General features: G+C 43.5%; 1 protein-coding gene across 6 annotated transcripts in view; it reads left to right on the top strand.

The window, feature by feature from the left end:
• The window catches only part of LOC308073682 (histone deacetylase 4-like), a 247,764-nt gene that overhangs the window by 166,073 nt on the left and 57,488 nt on the right, over positions 1–24,203 (top strand). For 5 of the 6 annotated variants that reach the window (XM_080412737.1, XM_080412733.1, XM_080412734.1 and 2 more), the window contains 4 exons: positions 14,138–14,422; positions 17,927–18,116; positions 20,647–20,780; positions 22,834–22,936. In XM_080412737.1, coding sequence (XP_080268863.1) covers positions 14,138–14,422; positions 17,927–18,116; positions 20,647–20,780; positions 22,834–22,936 — 712 coding nt within the window. The remainder of the gene's footprint in view (positions 1–14,137; positions 14,423–17,926; positions 18,117–20,646; positions 20,781–22,833; positions 22,937–24,203) is intronic. The other variant, XM_080412735.1, reaches the window with a different exon arrangement.

Genomic DNA, 24,203 nt, shown 5'->3' on the forward strand with positions numbered 1-24,203 from the left:
CTGAACTGCTGCCGAGTATATGAAAGATGTTTTTCCCAGATTGTTGTCAAATGTGTAGGGCTTAAAATCAGTAGGTGAAATGCCTGTGAGTATCACTAACCTTGTTAAAGGAGTAGTTCACCCAAAAAATTACTTATTTTCTATCAATTGCACACCCCATGAAGCCTTGAATCCATGGATTTATTTTTGTTTTTGTGGCATTCCTAAGCTAATCATTTGATTCCCTTCTCCTACTGGCTAATGTATCCGGTAGGAGACACAAAGTAGATTATTTGTGTCTCCTACCGGATACACACCCGGTCATCAAATTATTGTCTTAGGAATGCCACAAAAACCAAAATAAATCCATGAATTCAAGGCTTCATGGGGTGTGCAATTGATGGAAAATAAGTCCTTTTTTGGGTGAACTCCTCCTTTAAAGTAATCACAGAAATACTTGGGTGCTACCTTACTTCTAATCCTGTGAACTAAGCACATTTATTATTGGGATACTCTCTCCTCCACTCTAAAGGGCCATTCCCACTGAGCACTATAACTATAACTATAAAAAGTATAGTTTTAAAATTTGTTTTTTAAGTCAAGTGGATGGCAGTGTTCACACCAACTATAAAAAAAAAATACAATGGTGAACAATAGAGTTATAGTTATCTTTATAGTTATAGTGCTCAGTGGGAATGGCCCTTAAAGGGATATTTCACTTTCAAAAAAACTTTGGGTCATTTTATCATCTACTCAGGCTTTTGTGAGCCCCCCAGACAGTTTTTAAGTTGCTTGATTCAGTATTTAGATATTTGATATTCATTTTATCAGCCACGCCCCCTTCCTATACAAACCCATTATAACTTCAAACTACATTTTTAACATGTTAGATTCATCAAAAAACACCCGTCCTTGGTTCTGGTGACTCACCCTGCCCTCCTAAAACGTGAGGGGGCCGTGTTTTTTCGATACCTTTTTTCATTTATTTTTTATATTTTTTTTGGAAAATGAAAAAAAATTAATACAATAAAAAAATTAAATTAAATAAATGAAAAAAGTAATCGAAAAAACACGGCCCCCTCGCGTATTAGGAGGGCAGGGTGAGTCACCAGAACCAAGGACGGGTGTTTTTGATGAATCTAACATGTTAAAAATGGAGTTTGAAGTTATAATGGGTTTGTATAGGAAGGGGGCGTGGCTGATAAAATGAACATCAAATATCTAAATACTGAATCAAGCAACTTAAAAACAGTCTGGGGGGCTCACAAAAGCCTGAGTAGACGCTAAAATGACCAAAAGTTTTTTTTTTTTTAAAGTGAAATATCCCTTTAAGCCTCTTACAACAACAAAAATGAAAAAATGTGCACACATGCAGCTGCGTTTGTTAGGCAACTTTTGGGGACATTTTTTAAAATACAATTGCTGAGCTAATAGTATGTTGCTCTTTGGATGCTTGTTCTTCCTTTGTATAAATAACATTATCAGCTAGACTCATTACTTAAACTACTGTTCATTAGCCTAAAATAGGGACAGTTTGACATGGATGTGGATTGTGGTTAAAATACAACTTTGGGTAACATGAGGCCTACTCATTGATGACAAGAGGGCGATCTCTCCCCCAAATACAAGTTCCATGTAGTCACATACAGTATGTGTCAACTTTTCTGGGATTGTATATGAATCTTCTGCCCAAACTTGAAACATGGCTTAGCCAACAGAGGGAATGTACAAACAATCAAATTCAATCACTCAAAATTAAGTTATGAATCAATGTACTATCACAGTACTTTCACATAATCTGGTCATATTAACAAAATAAACATTCATCAAGAGCATTAACTGTATTAAGCCTATATGCGTTTTCAATCAAATATCATAAATTATAGCAGTGATAGTGTTCCAGCATTAGCATCATACATAAGCAACAGCAGTAGAATTAAGCAAAGACATAATACACACTAAAAGAAACACTTATCGCACCAGTGGCATTCCCCTCGATGGCTTGATAAGGTCCAGTCTTCCCAGCTTCAATCTTTGATTCCATCCATCCATCCATCCATCCATCCATCCATCCATCCATCCATCTTCAAGAATCCTCTCAGCATCCAACACTGGTGCTTTTCACTCTGAACAAACATTTTCCACTTCAGTGTCTCTCCTTCTAATCAGTGATTGACACCAGCTGCTGACTGGTGTAAAAATGTAGACCTGTCCACTTAAAGCCCAATCGGGGACATTTTAGTGGGGGAGGGGTGGAAGCGTAGTTGTATTCACCCAGCCTGTGGTGGACATCAATCATCCACCATGAAAATGTTCAAATGAGCATTTTGAAAGCAAGACTGTCTCTCTCAGTCTTGCTTTCAAAATAAAAGTGTCTTTCTTATTTAGGCTTTTGACAGCACAGTATGTCTCCAAAGCACTAAACAAGTCCACACTGTAAAAACAATTCTCAACATTGATCAGTAAAAAAAATAACATTAACAGCATAATTTTCAATAGCACCATTTAACTTTTTTATTAACAAAAAATAAAACATCTTCACTTAAGTGCAAATTAAAGGGTGATATGTAGCAGGACAAGAGGGTGAATCAACTGCCTCAGAACTGTTGTCTTTTTTCTGCTAATGGTAGTGTCTGTTCTTCTTCACAACTCATGCTCATTTGAAAGGTAAAAACATGTAGATTGTGACATTCCAACCATTAACATAATGTATGATATTAGCTAATAATAAATCACCAAATACTAGAAACAGCAATACATTCATTAAGTAAATTTAGAACCTCACACTTATCTCAGAAGTTAATTTAGAACCTCACACACAATATAACCTGGAGATGAGCATGCATTATGTGCAGCATCAGTTGGAGGCTCTGGTGTTTTTTCCCCCTCTGTCTATAGTCCTGGTAGTGAACAGTATTCATACTCTTGGCCTTCTTCATCCCAAACAGTGTAACTCTGTACCTGTATCTTTTAGATCACTGTGAGTGGCATTAGGTTCCCCATGCACTGTATTCAGACCAGGCATGCCACTTCCCAGGAGTACTCTCAGGGCAGATACCTTGCCCTTTCCACAGGCGTAGGATACAGCACATCCTGACAGGGCATGCATCCCCAGGAGACCCTGGCATTTCTCGCCCAATGCCCTGACAGTGGCATTTATGTTCAGGATGGTGCCATCCCATTGCACTGCAGAATGAACATTGGCCTTCCAAACCCAGCACACTAACAGGACAAATACATCTGTGTCATCACTTAAGATTTGTATGGTATGTGCCCCTGCTCCAGCAGCTTGCAGCACGTAGCTAATGAGGGTGATGTCAGCCTCCTCATGGTTTACGATGCAGTCCATGTTATTCACAACAGGATCTTATCAGCAGTGAGGTCATATGTGCAAAGAAGGCATGATAGCTGCATCTTGTTTGATGCGCTCTTCATCACAGCTCATCACTTTAATGGTCAAAGATGACAAATATCTCATCAGTTCCAACTGCAGTGTAGGCTTTGTGATGGTGGAACAGGGCTGAGCTCATGATCAAAGACATCTTTCAAATCTATGCCACACTGCTATGCCTACGACTAAGAGTCGAGCAAAGGACCTCCATGTCATAAACTGCCTTGCCAGTGACGGCTTTCTTCATCACCTCCATGGTACTCTCTTCTCAATAGTGTTATGGAAGCCTTCTGGAAGAGACGCTACAAAGTCATGGCTCTGCTGTTCACCAATCTGAAGAGCATTCTACGCATTCACAGAGTTTTGAGCCACCTGTCCATTCACAATGTTGTACAGGACTTTCTGATTATCTTTCAAGGGATGAGAGTGTTTCTGGAACTCCTCCATGATTTTAACACAATCCCATTGATCCAGCTCTCTGTGTCTCTCACCTTTCTCCTCATGTTTCCCACAACTCTGATTCTCCTTTCCTTCCACATGTGCATATTCCTCCTCTGGATTATCTGTCGTTTCCTGACTTGTGTACATTTCTTCCACTATCTGGGAAAGATGGGAACAAATAAGGAATTGATCCACACTGCAACTTGTTGTTCATTGGTTGAGAGGCCTTTCAAACCACCTTGTCCTTTCCCTTGTTTAATGTAAGTCTGCTCACCAAACTGGTCAGCAGGTACAGCAGTTCCACCGTCAGAGTGGCGGCAGACATGAGCCCCAGCTAAAAGATCCTGCTTGGCCTCATGTGGAAGATTTTGCACCATCTTGAGGTACCAGGTGATGTACCATGCATACTTATGGTGCCCAGCAGCAAAGAAGTACAGGACCATCTGCTTGAGGCAGTGTTGCTGTAGGAGGAAGTATCCCCCTCTCTCTGCACAAAGTAAACGCAGTGCAATAAAGGTAGGACAAACCAGGCAGTCCACCCAGAGTCTACCAGTAGGGTGCTCACGTGCCATGTCCAGATATTCTGATATAGCACCATCAGTCTATGGTCCATCTTTCAGAAAATCTTGGAGGACGACGTATTGGAAAGAAGTATCCGATATGCACGAAGTGTATTTGTCCAGGATTTGCCATTGAGAATGTTGGCAGGTGCTCATAAAAACATTGTTTACGTATTACGCAACATTCAGGGTCGGCATTATGAGTTTATTTTTGAAATAATTCATATTCTGACACTTTTAAATGGACATTAGACATGGATCTAGATGAATGATTAATGATCATCTTCCTGAATTCACTACAAGCAAAAATATATTATATAATATTTCCTGGTTTTGGCCCAATTAGTACATATTGTATGCAAATTATGCAAATGAGAAAAGTTTGCGTAATTTAATTATGGCAAGAGATTCATTTATGGACATCAACACAGACTTCGAGTCCAAAATCACATTTCTAAATTGAGTGAAAGCAAAGAAATCCAGATTTGTTTTCCTTCCCCCCACTAAAGTGTCCCCAATCGGTCTTAAGTGGACAGGTCTACTTTTTTTGCCCCTCTCCCTGGAATACAAGCGTTTGTTTAGGCAACTTTTGGGGACATTTTTCAGAATACACACCAGTTGATTGGGGACCACTTGACAAGGCACATGGTTTGGGACTATACAGTTGGGGTGAGAATGTTGATCTTGTGGTCTTAACACCTAATGGTGCCATGAACAGTCGGTTTGAGTAGAATCCAGCAAATAAGATGTCTCTATACCAGCTCATCAGTGGTGGTCACACACGTGGGATAATACACCCTCTCATCTTATCAGCTAATAGTAGTAGAGCTCCCTGCCCTCTTTGACTACACACCGTACTTGTGTTTTAAAATCTGTTGCAGGACTCATGTGTTCTACCTGTTAATTTGCTTTTGCCTTTACAATAAAGCCCAGGACACATTTTCATGGTGGATGATTTATGTCCACCACAGGCTAGGTGAATACAACTACGCTTCCACCCCTCCCCCACTAAAATGTCCCCGATTGGGCTTTAAGTGGACAGGTCTACATTTTTACACCAGTCAGCAGCTGGTGTCAATCACTGATTAGAAGGAGAGACACAGAAGTGGAAAATGTTTGTTCAGACTCAGAGTGAAAAGCAGCAGTGTTGGATGCTGAGAGGAGGCATATATTTTTGCCCTTACCCCACTAATCTCCGTAATACAATCACACGCTCTAAGCAACTTAGCAACACAGAACCTAAGCATGGAATTGAAGTCACATGGTTTGGAACTATACAATTGGGGTGGGAATGTTGATCTTGTGGTCTTTACACCTAATGGTGCCATGAACAGTAAATGCAATTTTACATGTAAATAATATTTTGGTAATTTGGGGATGGCAGGAGGGTTGCCCATGTTAGTTTTCAACGTATAGTGTTTCACACTGCCTTCTGCACCCTGTGAACCATTCAAGTGATACCAGGGCCAATCAGAGGCTAATTAGAGGCACCTGTTGGCTTGTCATCTGCTGACATGCCCTCAAATCAACCAGAATGGAAGAAAAAGGGACAGTCCTTGCTTTTTCAAAGGGGTTCTGTAGTCTGGTAGGAAGGGGGGGGGGCAAGGTCAAGGTAAACTTTATTGTCCACAAGGGAAATTTGTCTTGGGCTTTCACCCCTGCTGCAGCCACACACAAGACATCAATGACAAAAGACATAGTAGAAATACATCCAGAGGGGGGACACAACATTACACAAGTGCACAAATAGTGATCAATCAAATCTCTCAGTCAGTGCTGTTTCAGAGCCTCGTTCAACATTTGAGTTGATGCTGGTACAAACGATTTTTTAAACCCAATATACTTCCACTTTGGTTCACTGTACCCTCTACCAGAAGGCAGAAGTTCAAACTTTCCATGTAAAACATTGTAGTTTACTACAGAGACTGTCCACGTGTATTCCAGGTTAGTGAGTTAAAAATGCCCAAGTATTTATATGAAGAAACCTGTGAGATGGTCGAGTCATGAATGACCACGGGCCTGTGGTCACCAATGCTCATGGGGTCGAACACCATCTCCTGTGTCTTCCTAACGTCAAGAACAAGGTGGTTGTCATCACACCATTTTACAAACCTCTGTACCTCTAAAAAATAGTCAGCTAAATCTCTATCCTTATCCAGTAGGGATAAGATGGCAGTATCATCCGAGAATTTTATGATGTAATTATTCGGGTTCCCACTTCTACACTCATTTGTGTACAAAGTAAAAAGGACCGGTGAGCTAACGCAGCCCTGAGGTGCTCCAGTACTTAAGGTTCTGGGCTCTGACAAAGTACCATTCACACTGACCCTTTGAGTACGTTCAGTTAAAAAGGAATAATACCACCTGATGATAAGGGGATGGACATTATGGTCCCTCAACCTCTTAATTAAGAGATGTGACTGTATTGTATTAAATGCTGAGCTAAAATCTACAAGAAGAAGGCGTGCATAAGCTTTGTTATTTTCCAAGTGTTTCAAAAGAAATTAATCCAAGGCCAAAACTGTATCCTCTATACACCTGTTACTCCTGTAAGCAAACTGAAAAGTATCCAATGAACAACCAACCGCTGCCTTCAATAGACTGACAATGATTTTCTCAAAACACTTCATAATTACTGAAGTCAAAGCGACTGGGCGGTAGTCATTATTTTCCTTGCAGCAGGCCTTTTTGGGAACAGGGATTATAGTAGAATCTTTCCAGATGGACGGAACCGTAAGTGAGTGCAGTGACTTTTGGTAGATGGGACACCAAGCCTCTGCAAGTTCCTGACTGCATGAATGCAGCAGCCGGCCACATATCACGTCTGGACCTGAGGCCTTGTACATGTATGTGCAAATATCTTCTGGACTTCATATTGATCCACAGTAATTCCCAGATCACTGTGTGAAATTGTTTGCAGATATCCTGCAGGCAGGAGACTGCAGGCAAAATTAAAACCTGACACTATATTTTCAATTGGGGATGGATGTGTGTATCAAGCACATCAAGGAATAATGAGACCTCAGACTTTCGAGAAATTGGTCTTCCATGATATCCAAACAACAATAAGCTCAGTTAGACAGTAACACGAAGATGTACCAGTTGTAACAGTTGTGCAGCCAAACTGTAAAGAATGGTGCATGTGTTTTTCCCAAACAAATGTCAACACGTCATTGGCAGTGAGTGAGTTAATGGGGCTGGAGGAAAATGTGCTGTTGTGGGGGTGCATGTTATACTGGTCTTGTAGTTTGCCTATTTGTGTCGACTGCTCGCTTATTTTGATATGTCCAGAATAGAAACGCTGGAGTTCATGTGGTTAATCTGAACATATCCCTTTATACTGTATAGTCCAGTTTGCACCATTATCAAGGCCCAGAAATTACCTTTTTGTCCACTATCCAGAGTGGCTAATACGTAGCTGTTGGTTTAATGTTCTGCATGTCTTCACAAGAGCTTGTACATCTGCGTTCAGTTAAAACAAATATATCCTACAATTAATAAAATGCATTGACCCCAAAATGTACTTCCTGTGTTTGTGATTTGAGAAAAGTAGACCCCACAATCTATCAGTTTGTGTATAACCTAATACCCCAAAGGTGGCTTACAGTAGTTTGTGTATAACCTAATACCCCAAAGGTGGCTTACAGCAGTTTGTGTATACTAGCCTAATACCCCAAAGGTGGCTTACAGTAGTTTGTGTATAGCCTAATACCCCAAAGGTGGCTTACAGTAGTTTGTGTGTAGCCTAATACCCCAAAGGTGGCTTACAGTAGTTTGTGTATACTAGCCTAATACCGCAAAGGTGTCTTACAGTAGTTTGTGTATACTAGCCTAATACCCCAAAGGTGGCTTACAGTAGTTTGTGTATAGCCTCATACCCCAAAGGTGGCTTACAGTAGTTTGTGTATACTAGCCTAATACCCCAAAGGTGGCTTACAGTAGTTTGTGTATACTAGCCTAATACCCCAAAGGTGGCTTACAGTAGTTTGTGTATAGCCTAATACCCCAAAGGTGGCTTACAGTAGTTTGTGTATACTAGCCTAATACCCCAAAGGTGGCTTACAGTAGTTTGTGTATAACCTAATACCCCAAAGGTGGCTTACAGTAGTTTGTGTATACTAGCCTAATACCCCAAAGGTGGCTTACAGTAGTTTGTGTATAGCCTAATACCCCAAAGGTGGCTTACAGTAGTTTGTGTATACTAGCCTAATACCCCAAAGGTGGCTTACAGTAGTTTGTGTATACTAGCCTAATACCCCAAAGGTGGCTTACAGTAGTTTGTGTATAGCCTAATACCCCAAAGGTGGCTTACAGTAGTTTGTGTATACTAGCCTAATACCCCAAAGGTGGCTTACAGTAGTTTGTGTATAACCTAATACCCCAAAGGTGGCTTACAGTAGTTTGTGTATACTAGCCTAATACCCCAAAGGTGGCTTACAGTAGTTTGTGTATAGCCTAATACCCCAAAGGTGGCTTACAGTAGTTTGTGTATACTAGCCTAATACCCCAAAGGTGGCTTACAGTAGTTTGTGTATAGCCTAATACCCCAAAGGTGGCTTACAGTAGTTTGTGTATAACCTAATACCCCAAAGGTGGCTTACAGTAGTTTGTGTATACTAGCCTAATACCCCAAAGGTGGCTTACAGTAGTTTGTGTATACTAGCCTAATACCCCAAAGGTGGCTTACAGTAGTTTGTGTATAGCCTAATACCCCAAAGGTGGCTTACAGTAGTTTGTGTATACTAGCCTAATACCCCAAAGGTGGCTTACAGTAGTTTGTGTATAACCTAATACCCCAAAGGTGGCTTACAGTAGTTTGTGTATACTAGCCTAATACCCCAAAGGTGGCTTACAGTAGTTTGTGTATAGCCTAATACCCCAAAGGTGGCTTACAGTAGTTTGTGTATACTAGCCTAATACCCCAAAGGTGGCTTACAGTAGTTTGTGTATACTAGCCTAATACCCCAAAGGTGGCTTACAGTAGTTTGTGTATAGCCTAATACCCCAAAGGTGGCTTACAGTAGTTTGTGTATACTAGCCTAATACCCCAAAGGTGGCTTACAGTAGTTTGTGTATAACCTAATACCCCAAAGGTGGCTTACAGTAGTTTGTGTATACTAGCCTAATACCCCAAAGGTGGCTTACAGTAGTTTGTGTATAGCCTAATACCCCAAAGGTGGCTTACAGTAGTTTGTGTATACTAGCCTAATACCCCAAAGGTGGCTTACAGTAGTTTGTGTATAGCCTAATACCCCAAAGGTGGCTTACAGTAGTTTGTGTATAACCTAATACCCCAAAGGTGGCTTACAGTAGTTTGTGTATACTAGCCTATTACCCCAAAGGTGGCTTACAGTAGTTTGTGTATACTAGCCTAATACCCCAAAGGTGGCTTACAGTAGTTTGTGTATAGCCTAATACCCCAAAGGTGGCTTACAGTAGTTTGTGTATAGTCTAATACCCCAAAGGTGGCTTACAGTAGTTTGTGTATAGCCTAATACCCCAAAGGTGGCTTACAGTAGCTTGTGTATACTAGCCTAATACCCCAAAGGTGGCTTACAGTAGTTTGTGTATAGCCTAATACCCCAAAGGTGGCTTACAGTAGTTTGTGTATACTAGCCTAATACCCCAAAGGTGGCTTACAGTAGTTTGTGTATAACCTAATACCCCAAAGGTGGCTTACAGTAGTTTGTGTATACTAGCCTAATACCCCAAAGGTGGCTTACAGTAGTTTGTGTATACTAGCCTAATACCCCAAAGGTGGCTTACAGTAGTTTGTGTATAGCCTAATACCCCAAAGGTGGCTTACAGTAGTTTGTGTATACTAGCCTAATACCCCAAAGGTGGCTTACAGTAGTTTGTGTATAACCTAATACCCCAAAGGTGGCTTACAGTAGTTTGTGTATACTAGCCTAATACCCCAAAGGTGGCTTACAGTAGTTTGTGTATAGCCTAATACCCCAAAGGTGGCTTACAGTAGTTTGTGTATACTAGCCTAATACCCCAAAGGTGGCTTACAGTAGTTTGTGTATAACCTAATACCCCAAAGGTGGCTTACAGTAGTTTGTGTATACTAGCCTAATACCCCAAAGGTGGCTTACAGTAGTTTGTGTATACTAGCCTAATACCCCAAAGGTGGCTTACAGTAGTTTGTGTATAGCCTAATACCCCAAAGGTGGCTTACAGTAGTTTGTGTATAGTCTAATACCCCAAAGGTGGCTTACACTAGTTTGTGTATACTAGCCTAATACCCCAAAGGTGGCTTACAGTAGTTTGTGTATACTAGCCTAATACCCCAAAGGTGGCTTACAGTAGTTTGTGTATAGCCTAATACCCCAAAGGTGGCTTACAGTAGTTTGTGTATACTAGCCTAATACCCCAAGGTGGCTTACAGTAGTTTGTGTATAGCCTAATACCCCAAAGGTGGCTTACAATAGTTTGTGTATACTAGCCTAATACCCCAAAGGTGGCTTACAGTAGTTTGTGTATAGCCTAATACCCCAAAGGTGGCTTACAGTAGTTTGTGTATAGCCTAATACCTCAAAGGTGGCTTACAGTAGTTTGTGTATAGCCTAATACCCCAAAGCTGTTTCACAAAACTTGAACAACAGGACACGGATTAATAAAGCTTGGCCGTTATCCTGGTCCGGAGCAAGCTAACTTCACAGCTAAGTTTCCATGATAACTAAAGCGGGATTTCCTTCGTGAAACCGAGTCATGGCTGAGCCTGGCTTGTTTAAGCCAGGATATCTGTTAAATCCTAATCTACCCTTTGTGAAACAGGCCCTAGTTCTTTTTGAACAGTGACATGCTTGTGACATGGAAAGTGACAATACAGAGAAGGCATTGATTGATTGATTGATTGATTGAATACTTTATTAGCAGTTTGCAAACAAAAAGCTTAAACAGTTTAGAATACAAGGTCTGCTAAAAGGATCTACACAAAAAGCCAAGCTTGTTTCAATTGTGGTCCTTTGTACTCAATTCATAGAAACATTGATCAGATAAACAGCAACACTATGTGGAACAGCATGTAATAGTTATTTACAAAAATAAAATAAAAAAATTGAAGAGGACTATTTACAGTGAAACAGGTCGGGGGTGGGAGGCTATGTTTTTTTTTACAGGGGCCAGTTTCAATTTGCAACCTCCTGTAGGTGCTCTTTTAGGGCGGTTTTGAAGGAGAGTACGGATTTATTCTCCTTTAGAGCCTTTGGTAGGGCATTCCACATTTTAGTGACATAGCATAACAGATGATATCACTGAAAAGTGCAGTATAGAGCAGCCAGGATATGTCCCCAGAACCCCAAAGGTGGCTTAAAGTAGGCTGTGTGTATAGACCAAAGCCCCAAAGGTGACTTCCTGTTGTGTGAAATAAGCCCCGCCCAAGTCCCGAAAAGTGGGTTAAATATGATTGTCCCCAATCTCAGGGTAAAAAATCATACTTTTAAAATAATGCTTAAATCAAAAATATCAAGACATATTGGTAAAGTGGGCACCCTCTGAACACCAACAGTGGTCACAGCTTCTCTCTAACCCATTCAGAAAGGGTAGCCCCCGAAAGGGGGGTGTCCTGACATCCGTACCCAAAAGTAGTCTAAACAAACAGGGGTGTGTGTGTGTGTGTGTGTGTGTGTGTGTGGGGGGGGTGTGTGGGGGGGGGTGTTATGAGTGTTAAAGAGGAGCTTGTTTGGAGAAGAGGAACAGGGATGAGGCAAGAGCCTGCTCTCTGACGTCAATGCACCGTTCCCTGGGCGACGTGCCAGCCAGACCCCTGCGTGTGTGTGCCTGTGTGTGTGTGTGTGTGTGTGCGCGTGCGTGCGTGCGTGTTTCTTTCTATACATGTGCAAGCATGCGTGTGTGTGTGAGTGCGTGCGCACGTGCGTGTGTGTGTTCCATCTGCAAATAGTCGTCCACCCCACTGATGACCTTAGACAGTAAGGTTGAGGGCTGGGGGGGGGGGGAGTGTGTGCATGTGCGCACACTGGTGCATGTGTGTGTGTGTGTGTGTTTTGCTCTTGTCATTGCCGTAGCGACAGAGACAGCCCCAGCTGCCATAACAAGATCCCCAGCATTAACCCCCCCTCCTCCTCCTCCTCCTCCTCAAATACTTTGCTCTTCTTTTTTCTCTCCCTCTTTCCTTCCTTCTCTCTCTCTTTTCTCCTTTTCTGTCCTTTGCTGTTGCCTTGTCTCCATGTCCCACTCGGAAAGCACAGAGCCGTGGAAATTCACGGAAGAGCGACTCTGGGTGCGTGGAAGTCGCCCAGAATAGCTCGATTTCCCCCATCTGTTTTAAGTCAATGTTTGACCAAAAAATACGATTCCTAGCAAAACCTTATACAGTAGTACAGCATCTGTTGACTTCCACACATTGCTATTGTATTAAAAATGTAACCACAATCAGCCAGTTTGAGGTTGAATATAAAAGTTTTGTAACCAATTAAACTGTCAATACTAAGTAAACTTGGACCTTTTCACTCGGTACTTGGTCTGCTCTTTTTTTCCCTCTACTACACCAAACCTCTTTGCCCGAAAATGGCCGATCTACAAGCGCGCAACGCCTCGCGGCGCGAGGCGTTGTGTGCTTGTAGATCGGCCATTTTTGGTTCTCCTCGGAATAGGGATGCCAGGTTGAAGTGGTTAATGTAAAAAATCACATAAAGATTTGGCGTCCTTTGGGTCCTTAACCATGTTTCAATAGTTGTACCCCAGATGTTACATATCTATCTGATCATCTGTCTACTGCGAGACTAAAGGCAGGTATGCCCGAAAATCTGCTTTGTGACAAAAACAATGATGGCTGTGTATAGTAGGCCTGACCTCGACTAAGTCGACTAGTCGACTGGTTAGTCGCGGGGGGTCCGAGTCGACTAAGTGTCTCTTAGTCGACTCTAGTAGAATCTTTTTTTTTTTTTTTTCTTTTTTTTTAAGCGCCAAAAAAAAATTTAAATTGTTTTTGGCCAAGTCTACGCCTGCAACCACACGTAACTTCCACTACATTCTTCTTATTCCTTGTCTTTGTATTGGTATTGTTTGTGTTGGAGCGCCTCAGTGCGGCTGCAGAGTTCATGTGCAACCTCTTCCAGAGAGAGATAGAGACACTAGAAACTCTGCTGGAGACAAAACAAACTGTGTAGACTTGGCCCTTTGAAATAAAATGTATTTTGGCCCCAAAATTTTTTTTTATTTATTTTTATTTTTTTATTAGTCGACTGCCAGTCGACTATTGGCAATTAGTCGCCAATTAGAGTCGACTAAACAAATCCTTAGTCGGGGACGGGCCTAGTGTATAGTGTGTTATTCATTTCATCTTCCAAACCAGGGGTCTTCAATAGGGGGTCCGGGACCCCTAGGGGATGCTCAGAGTTACTACAGGGGGGCTGCCGAATATTTTTTTTCTACATTAACCACTTGAACCCTAGTATCCCTATTCTGAAGAGAACTTATGCCAAAAATAGCCGATCTACAAGCTCACAACGCCTCGCGATTGTGAGCTCACAGCGCGAGGCGTTGTATGAGCTTGTAGATCGGCTATTTTCGGTAAAGTTTGGTTTGGTGAAAATACGATTGTATACGGTATGTAGGTAGTGTGGGGGTCCCTGCTTCATCTGTCTTTCAGCTAGGGGGGGTCCTTGGGCTGAAAAACATTGAAAGACCCCTGTTCTATACAATAGTATCCAAAACCAGCATGCAGATGCTTTGTATTATCCATGATTCTTACCTCTCTCTCTCTCTCTCTCTCTCTCTCTCTCGCCTCCCCCCATCCCAGATGATGTCCAAGCCCAGCGACCAGGCTCCGCCTGCAGGGGGGGGCTCCGGGGGTCCCGGGGGGGGTCCGGGCAGGCAGCACCAGAGCCACCCCGAGGAGACGGAGGAGGAGCTCCGAGAGCACCACCAGGGGCTCCTCTCGTCGTCGTCCTCCTCCTCCTCCACCGCGTCCGTCCAAGAAGCGTTGTCCCTGCGCGGGCTGGTCATCAAGCAGGAGCCCCCCGACCCCCAGGAGCAGGAGGACAGGGAGCAGAGGGACCAGCAACAGGAACACGTCTTCAGACAGGTAGGGGGGAGGAAGGTCAAGGTCTAACCCATAACCTCACAGGAAATATCCCCTAACCCACTGGTTCCCAAACTTTTTTTGGTCGTGACCCAAAAGAGAAATTTGATGTCTTCCCCCGGGACCCAATCGAGTGAAAATGGCAGATCTACAAGCTCACAAAGCGTTGCATCGCAACACGTTGTGAGCTTGTCGCTCTGCTATTTTCACTACTTCTAAAGTTTTTTTTTTTTTTGTTTTTTAACACATTAACCGCCAAGAACGTAGTCCTACGGTCCGTTAAATCCAACTGTTAAGCGCCGAGACCGTAGCCCTACGGTCCACGGTCTTTTCGCGCTAAGAATGTCCGGGTTCACTTTCGGATTTTTTTTGATCCACTTCCGTTTCCGGTTTGATGACCGGAAACGGAATTATTTGGGATCCGGTTTTGACGATCACGTCCGCTCCCATTCTACAGACGAAACTGAAACTCAATTCTCTTCCTGTAGTTTTTTCTCCTCGCATTTCACTGTTTAACGTAATCCGCTCTAACTACAACATGGATGCCCCGTTTGACACGTGATTTTCACTGGGAGATACGTTGAGATGTCGCGGATGTAAACAGACCGTTTACGGCTCAATCTTAAGGATTTTAACAAGATCTATGGCGACATGAAAAAAACAAAAAAACAACAAAAACACCTTGGCACTGGTGAGTACATTATGAGATTAACCTCTGGCGGTCGATGTGTTAATGGAATTTAGATTTTTTTTTAATGAATAATTGTGAGAAAACAAAAACAAAAAAAGATTTTTAAATAAGAAGTAAAAAAAAAAAGGGATATTTACTTGAAGGTTGCGACCCCTAGAAATGGGTCAGCGACCTACAAATGGGTCCCAACCCACTGCTTGGGAACCACTGCCTATAACCTCAAAACCACGCCCACCTGGGCGAAACACCTGGTAAAGAGGGAGTCCCGTGAGGTGTGGGGGTGTGTAATGGATAAGACGCTGATAAGACGCTGCTTAGGATGGGGGGGGGGGGGGGGGGCAGGTAAGGCAAGAGAGGAGGGAGAAAACAAGCGGAGGGGAAGAAGAGAGATGATGAGGGAGAGCGAGGTTGAGAATAGAAAGAGAGAGAGAGAGAGTGAAGCGGTCTATACTGGCAGTGACAGATGGAGTCAGTGACTGCCTGCGACACGACACTCCACACTACATTCTGTCTGTCTGTCCGTCTGCCCGAGTGGCCCGGCTGGCTGCTCCACGCACTTGTTTTAGCTATTGAGTCACGAGAGAAGACACCCACGCCACAGATAGGCTCTCTCTCTCTCTCTCTCTCTGTCTGTCTGTCTCTCTATGTCTCTCCGTCTCACCCACTTCTGCACTCCTCCTGCTGTCCTTCATCCATACCACTACTTCAGTGTGTGGTGGGTTTCAGTTTTTCTCTGAATGGCTAAAGGCAGGCTATAGCCGCCTCCACAACGGTGTCAGAGATGAGAGTCATATGCTAACAAGCTACGAGCCCCACACACACACACACTCACACACGCACACGCACGCACGCACACACACGCACACACACACACACACACACACACACACACACACACACATCTCTCTAAATTACACATACCATGAGTACAGAAGATACACACGCAAAACAGAAATTATCTCTCTCTGTCAACATTTTTGTCTTTCTGCCACCCCTCCCCTTTCTTTCATTCTTTCCCACACAAACACACAAGCATGCCACCCCCCACACACACACACACACACACACACACACACACACACACACACACACACACACACACACACACACACACACACACACACACACACACACACAAACACAAGAGACACACACGCACAGAGCCAGAACACCATGTCCTCTCCCTGCAAGCCAATATGTGCGACTGACCGCTCATCCAAATCCAATCAGGTAGGCCTCTCCCTGTAGCCATGGTGCTAGCAGACCCTTGGCAGACACATCCATTAGGATGGAACGGCAGGAAGAAATCAGTCACACAACTCTGGTGTGTGTTTTTCCCTCGCGGATCTTTAGATGCGCACAAAAGTTTGAATATTCTCAACTTTTCAGCAGAAGGCTTGGAGTTTGTTTCTGTTTTGATGTCGGTATAGATGCGGCAGGAACGGAGGACCTGGGCAAATTGCTAGATGCAGATTTTGATATTAGACTCAAAAACCTAATGACTGCTTGAATAATTTTTTTACCCCATTATTCATTGTTTGAATCTGGTCCGCTCTTTACAACGCAACATTCTGTTTCGCAAGATGCAGCGCTTTTCAAGCGTCTGCGCCGCCTGTAGCAACGCGTCTCAGTGTAATTACTCCCCCTCAGAGTTAGATTTTAGTGTGTCGCTGTACTCTTTCTGTCATTTCGGTGACATTTCCCCTCAAGTATGTGCTCAGTTACAAAACTTGTGCATAGTTGCGTTTGGAAGAATTGTTAAAAAGTGATGTGTGTTTCAAAAACTGTCTAGCTGTTTCACTGTGAATCAGTGTGAATAAAAGGAGGGGTTTGTGTTATCTCTTGTCGTGAGTCACGTCCGGCCTGTAGAACTAGAAGGCAGTGAAGGCTTGGTGGGAAATGCTCTGCACGAGCTCAAGGTTATGCTCGCCGTATTTTGCGACGACATCTAATCTATCTTTTGTCTTTCGCTCGTTATAGCGCCCAGACGTTTATTGCCGGCTGTCCTGAAGGGACTGATTAGAATTGTGAGATATTGTCATTTGAGCCCTCAGCAGCAGGGTCTGTAGTTCAACTCCATGCGGGAACATAAAACATTTGCCATCATAAAGGCACTGATGTTGTTGTTGTTGTTAGATTTATTTTGGGCATTTTATGACTTTGAACAGAGAGATAGGAAAGTGCGGGAGAGAGAGAGACCTTGGGTCGGACTTGAACCGGAGTCGGCTGCGAGAAGGGCCTTGTTTATGTGGTATGGGCTGATTTGGGCTCTTACTCGGTCATAGACTGGGGCCAGTGTTGCCAGATCTGCTTATTATAATTTGCCCGCAAGATTTTATTTGAAAATAGCCGATCTTGTGAGCTTGTAGATCTGCTATTTTCAAATAGCTGATGTATATGTTAAAGTGCTCGTGTGGCCCTTTAGTCGCTTCTTTTGGGCTTGTTTTCCTAGACCTGGTTGCTTGTTTCTCTCACAGAATCTGGCAACACTGACTGTGGCGCCCTCGAAAGTTTTTTGACTTGTTGAATACATTTTGTTTAATTGTGTTACATATCAGTTCTTTGTCTGTTACATTATCAGCATTGACATGTTCTATCTTGCTATTTCACTGTAGAATACAATACTGTATATAACTGCATATTCATATCTCCTGTTTTGTACAGTATGGCAGAAGACAGTTAGTTTGCAAGTACACAGCACCATCTTCTGGCAAGGGAAAGAACTGCAGCTCAATTATTGATACGACGTTTAATGTGATCTTGCATGTGTGTGTGTGTGTGTGTGTGTGTGTGTGCGTGTGTGCGTGTGCGTGCAGCAGGCGTTGCTATTGGAGCAACAACGGATCCATCAGCTGAGGAACTACCAGGCGTCTATGGAGGCCGCGGGCCTGTCGATCAACTTCGCCGCGCACCGCCCCCTCTCCAGGGCCCAATCGTCTCCGGCGTCCTCTTCTTTCCCCATGGTGGTCCAGCAGGACCCGCCCACCAAGCCTCGCTTCACTACAGGTCTCCTGGAATCACACTTTTCAAGGATAGCTCAAGGATAGTCGCATGTTTTTGATGCCGTGATGTTGTGTCTAGATCTGTGTCAACGTAACCTCATTAAGACCTGGGACGCATCTGTCTCATTTTTAGATTTGAGCTAAAAAAAAAGCATTATTTTACACTTTGGCTATTCAAAAATAGCAGATCTACAAGCTCATAGCGCGGCACCGAGTGCCGCGCTACGAGCTTGTAGATCTGCTATTTTTTTGAAAAATCGAGAAAATGTGTGCAAATTAATATATTTATATTCTTTTAACCCATTAAGACCTGGAACTGTGTCATTTTTAGATTTGAGCTAAACAGCATTAATTTACACTTTGGGCTATTCAAAAATAGCAGATATACAAGCTCATAGCGCGGCACCGAGTGCCGTGCTATGAGCTTGTAGATCTGCTATTTTTTAAAAATCGTGAAAATGTGTGCAAATCTTTGAATATATATATATTTTTAAAGCGAACATTTTTAACTCAAATCGTTGCCTCTGGGGGTCCCTGGAACAACATATTTTGATGGTGGTCCGTGGCCAAATACATATAATTTAGGGGGTCCTTGACATGAAAAAGATTGAGCACCACTGATATAGAAACATAAGTTTTTCAGAATACTGTTTAGGAGACATGTAGAATCGGCTTCAGGTCTCAATGGGTTAAAGCGAACATTTGTAACTCAAATCTTTGCTTCTGGGGGGGTCCCTGGAACAACATATTTTGAGATGGGGGGTCCGCGGCCAAATACAAAAAGGTTGAAAACCACTGATATAGAAACATCGGTTTTTCAAAAAACTGTTGGGATTTAGAAGACATTTGTTGAATCGGCTTCAGGTCTTAATGGGTTAAGTAAGCCATGTGGCCCATAGGGCAGGAGCCTATCTCCTGTTTCTGTAGCGTGAGGCGGCTTGATGTGCAAGTACATCCCCCACCCGGCCATGGGTACGTCGCAGGGACTTTATACCCCCAATCCAACCCTTGATGCGGAGTCCCATTTCTATAGTCTTTGGTATGACCCAGCCGGGGAATCGAACCCTGACCTAACCTCATACGCGGACGACACTCTAACCGCAAAGGCCACTGCAGCTGGTGTCGATGTGGTACACAGTAAAATCCTCATTGTTGCTTTATTCATTTGTATAACTACCAAACATGTACAGAATGACGTAACCAAAGTGGACCCTTACGAGTCCATTTGGTTACATTCATACACGCTTGGGAGTTAGATCGCAAAAAGGACTTGACTGTGTAACGCAACGACTGGCTGAGTTATAGCGGTTCTGCGGAACGGTACGTCCGTAAGGGCAGCACACTGACTGCATCCAAGTCCTGCCTTCGTGCCAAGGCAGCGCGTCACTGTAGCTTTGTTTACTCAGAGTACATTCATGAAAGAGTGCAGCCAGCACATTCATTCACACAAACCTGCGAGAGGCATTTTCTCCCAGAAATACTCCATTGTTGCCTCCAGGAAGCCACACAGCACAATTAGTGGCTGTGTGCGTACCGAGTATCTGTGCATGTGTCTCTGTGCACGCACGCATGCATGCATCTTTTGTGTGTGTGTGTGTACCAGTGTTGATTTTGACAGCAAATTTGTATTTAGTTTTAGTCGTAGTCTTTTGAATAAAATTCCATTTAGTTTTAGTCATATTTTAGTTAGCCTCGATCTCCAGGCTTTTATTGCTTAGTTTTGCTAAAAAATAAAAGCCTGGCCCAACTATAGCCTGTACTGGGTATGAGGAAGTGTTTCATTTCCCAACCAACCAGAGTGCAGTGGGCGTCGCTCGTAATGTTGTGTTAACGGGGCGGGGGTTGACGGACAGATCGGTGAACCAATGGGATCAGGCGCCGTCTCTCGCCGGCTCTATACACACGCCCCTTTATACACGAAATCAGGAGGGTTGCAGCAGGCTATATTTTAGTCATCCGAAATGTTCTAGTTTTTGTCTAGTTTTAGTCGACTAAATTATCTGTTGATTTAGTCGACTAAAATGTATTGTGGCGGTGCCTTGATGGCGTCGTAATGGCTGATTTTACACTTGGTTGCATGCTGAAAATAGCCGATCTACAAGCTCACAACGCGTCGCAGGGTTGCATGCTGAAAATAGCTGATCTACAAGCTCACAACGTGTTGCAGCGCGACGCGTTGTGAGCTTGTAGATCTGCTATTTTCAGAGCGCCCCGAACACCCGAGCACAGCCAATCATGAAATTACTTGTATTTTAGTTCTACTGGATCTCTTCTCCACTAGTCCCTCACTAACATTTTAGTCTAGTTTTTATTTGTTGACGAAATTGTCACTATATTTAGTCTTAGTTTTAGTCATAGTAGCTTAGTTTTTATTTTGTTTTTATTTAGTTTTCGTCAGTGAAAAAAAGGTAGTCGACGAACATTTTTCGTCATAGTTTTAGTCGACGACACTGGCACGCATGCATGCATCTTTTGTGTGTGTGTGTACGTACGTGCGTGTATGAATCCAGGTATTTGTGCGTATCCCCCTATAGGCCTGGTGTACGACTCTCTGATGCAGAAACACCAGTGCATGTGCGGTAACACCACCAGCCACCCAGAGCACGCCGGACGCATCCAAAGCATCTGGTCCAGACTGCAGGAGACGGGCCTCAGGGCACACTGTGAGGTAAGAACACACACACACACACATACAGCCGTCTACTGCTTGATGGATGCGTGGATAGATAGACAAACATCATTGTCCAATCATCTTCAAACCTTTATAATACATCAGGACACAATGTCTTGTGCCGTGGCCAAGGTTGCCAGATCTGCTTATTATAATTTCCCCGCAAGATTTTATTTGAAAATAGCCGATCTACAAGCTCACACTCGCGACGCGTTGTGAGCTTGTAGATCTGCTATTTTCAAATAGCTGATGTATATGTTAAAGTGCACATGTGGCCCATAGTTGCTTCTTTTGGGCTGGTTTTCCTAGACCTGGTTGCTTGTTTCTCTCACAGAATCTGGCAACACTGGCCGTGGCAGCAGCATTATGATTATGAAACAATTTCCTGTCTTTGTGTGCAGATGTACATTTGTGGTTTCTTTGCACTGTGGGAGGACTAATGGTTGTTGAAAAATGACATGTACTGTAACGGAAAACACGAGGTGAATAGTATGAAAGGCCAATTGTGTTAATGTATTATTATGGATGCAGTCAATTTCAGAGCAAAAGTGCAGTTGCTGGTCTTGACCAGGAGGGGGCAGTGCATGGTCAGTTTCAGCGGGCAGTGAGCTCTCCTCATTGATAAAAATAAAAAATAAATACAAAAAACAGACCATTTGAAGTGACAGCTTGAAAGTCATCCAGGATCAGTTTGTGTGTGCAATTATGAAATGTACTATTAGTAGAGGACTTTAGACATTTTGTTCAATGTATGGTACATGGCTGCATCTGTGCCTCGACGTGCGACACATCGTAGAATACAGCAAACTCCTACCAGCGTAGAAATGGACCCTGCAAGTGTAAAACACACAAAGTTTGTTTTGACTTGTTTTGCTCTCGTCGCGCAATTCACAGCATAGCTCTGCATGAGATGGCACTGTCTGATAGATTAAGACACTGGCGTAACTTCCACCAGACTTAACATTTGATCTCTTATCTCGCCTTTGCACATGTGTGCCGACGTATGCTGTTGACGTGCGGCCGTCCCATGCAAGCGATCGTACACACCAAAGGCATTTTGTCCTTTCAAGTGCAGTTTAATGGTTTCAACTGAGGCGTGAGCTCGCTCGCATCACACATTGTGTGTGTGTGTGTGCAGCGTGTGCATGCATGCGTGTATGCCTGCCTGCCTGCGCGTGTGTTATTTGTTTGCGTGCGTGGCGTGCACGCTTGATCTGCCTGTAGGCCTGGTGGTTGCGTAGCTGCAGTGTTTTATGAATGGACCAAACAATCAACATCAGACCCAGCAGAGTCTGAAGATCACTCACCTCCTCTGGGGGCTGGGAACTGTTTCTCTTCTCTTCTCACACACTCATTGTCTCTCTCTCTCTCTCTTGCTCTCTTTAACTCTATCTCTTTCTATCATGCTGTTGTCTCTGCCTCTGCCTCTGGGATCTCTCTCTCTCTCTCTCTCTCTCCCTCTGGGGTGTTGGTATCTCTCTCTGGGTTTGTCTTTCTGTCTCCCTCCCCCTCCCTCCCTCCCTCTCTCTCTTTCTCTCAGGCATGTCTTCATGTACATGCTATCAGACACCAGAACGTACGCTTGTGGATGGTAAACACGTGTACACAAAACGCACACACGCGCGCCTTTGGACTTCCCTTTAATTATGTCCTCCTAATAGGCTCTGTGCATCACTGTAATCCCATAGCTTCGCTTGCTTGGCCGCAGCAGCAGATTTAAAACTGGAAGCACATTATGACAACTTCATATCTATCCAATGCTGCATCCAATCAAGCTAATCAAGCGACGCCATCGGAAATGGAAACTGGTATAGGCCACCTTCAGGGGAAACCCGGGACTGCAGTTGTACACACAGAGCGTATAGCAGGTGTTTACCCATTCCTGTCTCTAACACCATCTCTAATTGCTCTCTGTGCAGGTTTTCCTGCAGCATTTGTGATGGGAAAGGCATGCAGGGGTCCTTGAGGACCAGCTAAATTAGTTGATATAACATCAAAATCAGTTTAACCATTTTAACAGCACAAATCTTGTATCTTTGTGTGTCCACAGTGTATCCGTGGTAGGAAGGCCACTCTGGAGGAGTTACAGACAGTCCACTCTGAAGCTCATGTGCTGCTCTATGGAACAAACCCACTACGACAGAAACTGGACTGTAAGAAACACACGCACATGCACACACACACACACACACACGTCCATATAAACACAAAACTAATTTCCATGACATCAGCCCCTCAATTTCTTTATGAGCGCACACACAATCTCACACACACACCGCGCGCGCACACACACACTTCCTTTTTAAAGAAGGGTTGACTCACCACGTACAGATAGTTTGCTCGTTCAGCCAATCCGGCAGCTTGCCGTGCTAACGGCTAATTACGCAACAACGATTAGCCAAACAGGTCTCATTACCTTTAATATTACCTGGATATCTCTCTCTCTCCCTTTTTTTCTATTCTGAAAATATCAAAAGGCATGTAAGCAAATGGACTGCATTTATATATAGCGACTTTCTCCACAGTGCTTTACAATGTAATTCACATTCACACACAGCTGCATGACAGCGGAGGAAACCATGCCAAGAGGGAGAAGTTAGGGGTCAAGTGTCTTTACTCAAGGACACTTCAACATGCAGCCAGGAGAAGCCTGGGATATCAAACTGGGAACCTATGCTATATTCCAAGAGGGCCGCTCTATACCTCCTGAGCTACTGCCGCCCACAGCTTAAGCGCACAGCCTGTCCATCATCCTCTGTTCTGTAAATTCATCCTCTGTTCTGTAAATACAGTATTATTTTTTTTAAACACTTTGAAACACAGGGGATATTGAGGACGTCCATGAACAACGTTCAAGGAGAACAGACCTTGCATTGCAATAAACAAAACCATGACAGTGAACTATGCCTATGACTCGGCGCATAAATATTCAACACTCAGCATTCTATGGCTATGTGTCCATTTGAGCGTACAGTAAACATATAAGTGTTTATACTAGCCAGGCTAGCGTAAATATCCCTCTGGTCCGTGATCCACGACATTGAACTCCCTCAGTCTGTCGAACCCTGAGTGTTAATTTAACCACTTCAACCCTGTTCTGGGGCAAACAGAATACGCGTTGTGATCTACATGCTCAAAATAGCAGATCTACAAGCCCACAGTGTTTGGCATTCAAGGCAAAAAGGAGCAGACCTAGTATAGAGCCCTGGGAGACCCCTGACAACTAAGGGTTTACGTGGTTTAACTAAATGGACGGGTCCATTTGGTTACATTTGTACACGTCCTGAGTTACGAATGGATAAATGGATACTGAGGATTTTACTTTGTTCTAGCTTAACCTGTGCACGGCCTGTGTGCGTGGCATCTGTTTAAGGGATCTGTGTTAATGCTTGTCATAATAAAGAGTCCAGTCTAATAAAG

This window comes from Gymnoscopelus braueri (assembly GCF_963280865.1).
Source record: "Gymnoscopelus braueri genome assembly, chromosome: 18".
Classification (NCBI taxonomy): Eukaryota; Metazoa; Chordata; class Actinopteri; order Myctophiformes; family Myctophidae; genus Gymnoscopelus; species Gymnoscopelus braueri.